The sequence below is a fragment of the Nylanderia fulva genome, unplaced genomic scaffold, assembly GCF_048542155.1.
Source record: "Nylanderia fulva isolate GAGA-0341 unplaced genomic scaffold, ASM4854215v1 Scaffold506, whole genome shotgun sequence".
Classification (NCBI taxonomy): domain Eukaryota; kingdom Metazoa; phylum Arthropoda; class Insecta; order Hymenoptera; family Formicidae; genus Nylanderia; species Nylanderia fulva.
The window spans coordinates 40,585-46,780 of record NW_028190595.1 but is presented as its reverse complement, the minus strand read 5'-3'; the positions used below and the strand labels follow the sequence as shown (position 1 = coordinate 46,780).

Below are 6,196 nucleotides of genomic sequence, written 5' to 3'. Positions count from 1 at the left end.
CCATATTGATTGTCGGAGCACATTTCTAGACTTTCGTAAATTACCTTGAAACGTTGTACCATGATTCTTTCGTACACTTTCCCAACAACTGACAACAGTGAGATTGGCCTGTACGATTTAGGATCGCTCGGATCCTTTTCAGGGCTTTTGAGCAGCAGTTTTAAATCCGCCTGTTTCCATTGCTTTGGAAAGCTGTTTTTATCAAAGCATGTGTTGAAGAGTGAGTAAAGTGCGTTTGGTGCTGCCTTCCAAACTATTTTTAATATTTCCGCTGTTATTTTATCCGGACCAGGAACTTTTTTCTTCTTTGTTCTTTTAATTGCTTCATCTATTTCGTCCATTCTTATTTCCTGTTCCATATTGTAGTTTAAGTATTCGCTATATCTGTTCTTTATGTTTTGTGAATCCTCTGCTTCTGTACTTTCCTCTCCATCCGGCATTAATGTTTCCAAAAGTCTCTTCGCCGATGAAGTCCAATCAGTTGTAAAATCGCTACCTAATTTAATCGTACTTAGGATATTACTATTTTTAATCTTTCCCATCATTAGCTTGTATGCCAGTCCCCAAGGGTTTTTCGTAGTGTTCCGGTTCACGAAATCATTCCACGAGTCCTTTTTTGCCTTTCCAATCTCTCTCTTGTAGTCCCTTCTTAGTCTGCAGTATATATCAAAACTGTATTCATACGCCTTTTCATATTTAAGTTTCCTGTACCGTTTACAGCTTCTACGAGATGCCGCCAATCTTTTCTTTAAGTTGGTCAGTTGTTCGCTCTACCACGGTACTGTTTTCCTAGACAGAGGTCTTCTCCTACTTATATTGCTACTGCATATAAGATCAATCTTTCTATTAAATAGATTAACGGCGTTCTCCGGACTTGTATTTGTGATTTCTTTACAAAAGGTCCCATTGAGTTCTGATTTAATAACATCGCCAAACTGATCCCAATTGACCTTCTTTAAGTTATAGAGTTGTCCTGTGATTACCTGATTTGTTTCTGAATTTTTATTGTTGTTATGTTCAAAGTATATACAATTATGGTCTGAGGAAGTCATTTTCGGGAAGACCTTCCAATCATTAATATCCTTCAGGACTCCACTATTCACCACAGTCAAGTCTATATTGGCCTCTCCTATTATAGTAGAGAACGTTGGTTCGTTTCCAGGCTGATTCAAAATGTATACATTTTTATTTATTAGGAAATCCTCGAGTAATTCGCCTTTCGCGTCGTTCTCTTTGCAGTACCAAGTTTTGGAGTGAGCATTGGAGTCCATTGATATGATCATGTCGTGGCTTTTGAACGTTTCTATTATAGTCTCCAACTTATTAATAAAATAGTTTAGCTCCATGGAAAATTGACAATAAACTGATACCAAATATAAGTTTACTTCATTATGTACTATATGTGCGCAAGCTATATGTTCGTCCGTAAACTGTTCGATTTTTGTGACAGTTATTTCCTGATTATATACAACTATAGCAGCTTTTGTATCTGTCACCTTATTACTTTGAACAACTCTTGCACCAAGTGAAGCGCAGCCTTTGACTTGTCCTTGGAATACGTATGGTTCTTGTATCAGACACACATCAATGCCTTGTTCCTCTACTTTTAATCTTAATTCGTATGATGCCGTCTGCGAACGGCCAACATTTATTTGAAAGAATTTTATCATTATGTATAATCTATTTTATTCTTTACGATTTAGTTACTCTTAGATACTCCGGGCATCTCTTGTCACTTACAGTATGATGTGTGTCTTTCCTTTTAGCTCTTGTACAATTAGCGCAGACTGCAGATTTCTCTCTCTCTCTGAGCAATTGGTGCTTATATGGCCCGCCCCCCCCCCCCACAGTGTCCACAAGTGGGGGTCTTTTCCTTGCAGTGTTTAACACTGTGGCCTAAGCCTAGACAACGAAAGCACCTAGTCAAGGCTAAGTAATCATTAACCTTGTATGATCTCCAGTCAATATATAGTCGTTCTTGCACCAAGAGTTTTCTTCTTATCTCTCCTGTCACCTCTATTACCCAGTTATTAGTATTTCTGGTTTTAACAAATGTGTTGTATCTGTATTTAACCCTGCTTTTATTTTCCTGCTTGGCGATTCCAAGTTTTTCAACATTCTTAGACCAAAATTGTTCCATAAACTGCTCCTTTGTGACCGACTTTTCTACGTCATATACTATCATACTGGGTCCAGTTTTCTTAGGCAGCTCTGTTTTCAGCCCGCATTCATTGTCTTCTATTATCTGCTGGATCTTTTTTAATTCGTTTCCACCTTCCGTTTCCACTAGAATGCCTCTGTCTCCCACCTTTCTCATTCTTTTAATCCTTATTTCTTTAATTAACGGATTCATTTTCTTTGTAAGTTTTTCTTTGACATCCTCACACGTTAAATTGTCCTTTTCATTTAAAGGCTTAACAATCATTACCGAAGAATTAGTCTTGAATCCGCTTTTTAGTGTAGTACGTTGGATAATTTCTTTTTTTTTCTGTTTCAGATGCTGCTGTTCCGGACCATGGAGTGAACGCCACTTGAACATAGGACATCGAACTGATAGAATTTTTCGATGCCAGGTAAGTACACTTTAATTTTTCTCTCTCAACGATACTCTCTTGTAATTTCCCTTCTAGTAGCACCCACTTAGACAATATGAACTTAATTGTATTCTTATTGATTTATTGTTTTCATTAAAGAGAAACTCTTCTAGAGCTACTCTTTCAGATCTCACTTCTTCTAGCGTAACTTCCTTGTCGTCCTTTTCAACTTTCGGTGAGCCTTTTTGTTCCAGTTTCTCTCTTTCCACACTATTCGCACTGCTTTTTGAACAGGTTCAGGAAAAATAAATACATCATTATCATCAGTTTCTCTGGTATTTTTTGAACTGGGGGCGTTTTGTCGTTTTTTTTTCAGCCGGAGAGTCGTATGCCTCCTCACCTTGTTCAAGCAAAGCGCTAAAGCAAGGCCTATTTATTCCTCCAGTTATTATTTTCGCCGATGGTGGTGGTGATCTGGGAATAGACTCCCTTCTCTTGAACGGGTCCTGTTCTTTATCTCCGGGTTTGTGTTTCATCGTCAACTTTGGTTTGAATGTATTTTTAGTTTTTTCATTTTTCTCCATTTTTCATCCCACGAGTATGGTAGGAACAAGTATCAAGTGATTCAGAGCCTCCATGATATCACCAAGCCTAGCTACTCTGGGGGGTCGGCAGGGTACCCCAGAGGGAACGTTTGCGACCGCGCTGTTTCACGTCTTCGTGGCCAAGCAGCCATCGGCACGTTGCCTTACACCTTGGCTTAAGACGTTTGGTGCATTCTTAGTCTGTCCTCTCCTTCCAAACTCATCCGGCAAGGTTGAACCTACCAGGGGCATAGCCCCCGCCGGCATGACTTCGAAGGTTTGTTCGCGTCGCATGCCCTAACATGCTCCTTCTCACTCCAATGCGCTCCAATACGTTCGTGTCACCGGAAACAAGATGGCGACTAGATGTTCGCGTCACGTTAGAGCATACTCTAAGGAGCAATTAGGAGCACGCTCTATTTGCCTCACCTTCGAAGGTGGTGCATTTGGGGCTATTTTATCGCGCATGCGTGTGAAGCTTGTACTGTAAACAGTATCCACTGCTCAAGAGTCGGGTAGTCCAATAATCTCGCTTTTATTATTCGGCTACGCCGTCACTGTCTTGATATTTCACAATGGAAACTTCTTTTAAGTATTCAGGTAAGAATTTTATATATGATGCTGATTACTTAAATACTCATAATACTTTTTATATTTTTACTTAATTAACTAATAAAATAAATTCTAAGAGATAGATTAAATGATTTTATTCTAAGATAATTTAAATTGCATAAATATTGTACTATATTAATAGTTTTATTTTTCAGCTGTGAAACCTAAACTGGTATCATTAAAATTAATTAAGCCTCCCCAGACTTTTGCGTGTACTTCTGTTGTAACTGCTACAACAAACTCGACACAGTTCCTAACCACAACTGCGCCTTTGGATTCTGTACTGAATAAAATAAGTTTTTCTACAATTCAACCTCAGACTATAATCCACGAGAGTCCTTCTGTTACAGTTCCTGTAACAAGCTCTATGCAGTACACACCTACAACTTTGTCTTCACTAGACTCTTCAATTGTGAATGCTTTACTAAATAAAGCAGGTCCTTCTGAAATTCAGCCTCAGATTAAAATCCATGAGAGTTCTTCTGTTACGATTCCTGTAACAAGCTTTATGCAGCACACGCCTACAATTGTGTCTTCATTGGACTCTTCAATTATAGACTCAGATAATGAAAAAGAGAATACTTCTGGTGTCAATAATGATGGCTATTTTATTTGGGACTATAAAACCATAATGTTGTTTTTCACAGAGTATGAACAGCATGAAAAAAAATTCCAGAAAAGAAAATATCAAAGTAAAGAGGCTATGTTTCAAGCGATAGCAGAATCCTTCCAAGAAAGAGGTTATGTGAATGCTACTAAAAATCACATGAAAAATAAATTTAAATTGTTGAAGAAGAAATGGGATAAACATATCAAACAGACCATGGGAAAAAATAGTTCTGGAAAAGGCACTAAACCTCTTCCATTTAAAGAGTAAGTTCTATCTTGTGTTTTCTGTATATAATTATATATATGATATTTTTGAATTAAACATTATAATTAATAGTTCAGTCGATTTGTTTCATATTTTTATTTTGTCATTCTTACAATATTCTGTTTTATTAAGTAGTTAGTATTATATTTAGTATTTAACAAGTAAGTAATAGAATACATATGTATCTTTACAGTGAAATGATAAACTTATTTGGAAAAAGTCACAGTGGAGTGCCATCTTTTGTAGCTGGCCGCAATGGAATGGTTTCTCAAGAAGACATTTTGCAAAAAGTGGTCAGTCAACATTTGTCTCAGTGAGTAATCATCTCCTTAAAATGTTTTTTAATTCATTTCTAGATATATTTTTAGATATAATTTAAAATGTTTTCTATTATAGGAATGTAAATGAAGAACAATCTTCTATTGCACTAGACTCGCCACCTTCGACACCATCTGCAGTTAACAGTCAATCTCAATCAGTAATAGGTAGCAGCAAATCGTCCATGACGGATAGCAGTTGCTCATCTTTAATAAATACAAAAGCAAAAGTACGAGATGGCAAATTGGCGCATACTCTACAATCACTTAAGGAATCCATCTGTGCTGTGCTACAAAGAGAAAGTGATGCCAAACAAGAAACACGTACAAAATATCTGACGGAGCTTAAAAAATGTAATGAATTACAAATAGAACAATTACAATTGCAAAAAGAACGAAATAGTATCTTACAAAGGCAACTTAAGATACTAGAGAGAATAGAAAGTAAAAAATACTCAACACAAGAATTATCAGACGAAGAAGATTAATAAGATATAATAAGACTGAAGGTTTACTAAATTATATGTATACATAAGACATTCATAAAGTTTGTTCCTTTGCCTACTTAAAGGAGAAAATGTAGTAAAACACATTTATTAATCTTTTCTACATATAAATTCTGCGAAGTTACACATTTTTCCTGACAAGATCTGTCAGATATAGTAATTATAAAAATAGACACATTGTCTTTTAAAAAATGTTAATAAGATATTATTACAAATTTATAAAATTTATGAACAGTTTATTAAGTTTAATTTTAATTTTGTTAAAAGACAAGTGTGTTGGTTTTTACAATAATTATATCTTAATTAGATCTAATAATTAGATCTTTCATCATTGGGAAAAATGTGTAACTCTACAGGATTCAAAGGTAAAAAAAAGCTAATAAATGTACACATTTTCAATCACTTCATTTTTACTTTATAACCAAAGTTACAAACTTTATGAACATTTCACGTAAATGAAGTTATATGTATTTAAAATTTATATAATTTTGTTAATTTTATTTAAAATTTTTATTTCAAGTTGAAATAACTTTTATTTTATTAAAGTTTATTTTAGTTTTTTATTTATTTATTTTCTGTTATTTTGATAAACAGCGTGACAAAGCTGTATCAAGCTCTGCAAGAGAGGAAAGCTACATTTACTTATTGAGTTCTTTTAGTTGAAAAAAGCTGCATTTATTTATTGAGTTTTTTTAATTGGGAAAAGCTGCATTTACTTATCGAGTTTTTTTTTACATAATAAAGCAGCATTATTTACTTGCAGTCAAGC

The 6,196-nt window shown here is 35.1% G+C and overlaps 1 protein-coding gene across 1 annotated transcript; it reads left to right on the top strand.

Moving 5' to 3' along the window:
- The first annotated feature begins 3,232 nt into the window (after nucleotides 1–3,232).
- Nucleotides 3,233–5,811, top strand: LOC146721279 (uncharacterized). The gene is made up of 4 exons (XM_085487186.1): nucleotides 3,233–3,718; nucleotides 3,886–4,603; nucleotides 4,798–4,917; nucleotides 5,001–5,811. The coding sequence occupies exons 1-4, from the start codon at nucleotides 3,694–3,696 to the stop codon at nucleotides 5,407–5,409; spliced, it is 1,272 nt and encodes a 423-aa protein (XP_085343312.1). The 5' UTR covers nucleotides 3,233–3,693; the 3' UTR covers nucleotides 5,410–5,811.
- The last annotated feature ends 385 nt before the right edge of the window (nucleotides 5,812–6,196 follow it).

Bases quoted from the DNA above. Each gene is read 5' to 3' on its own strand.
- LOC146721279 (XM_085487186.1), top strand. From the start codon at position 3,694: ATGGAAACTTCTTTTAAGTATTCAG. The intron at 3,719-3,885 runs GTAAGAATTTTA...TTTATTTTTCAG, and splicing joins AACTTCTTTTAAGTATTCAG to CTGTGAAACCTAAACTGGTA. The intron at 4,918-5,000 runs GTGAGTAATCAT...TTTCTATTATAG, and splicing joins GTCAGTCAACATTTGTCTCA to GAATGTAAATGAAGAACAAT.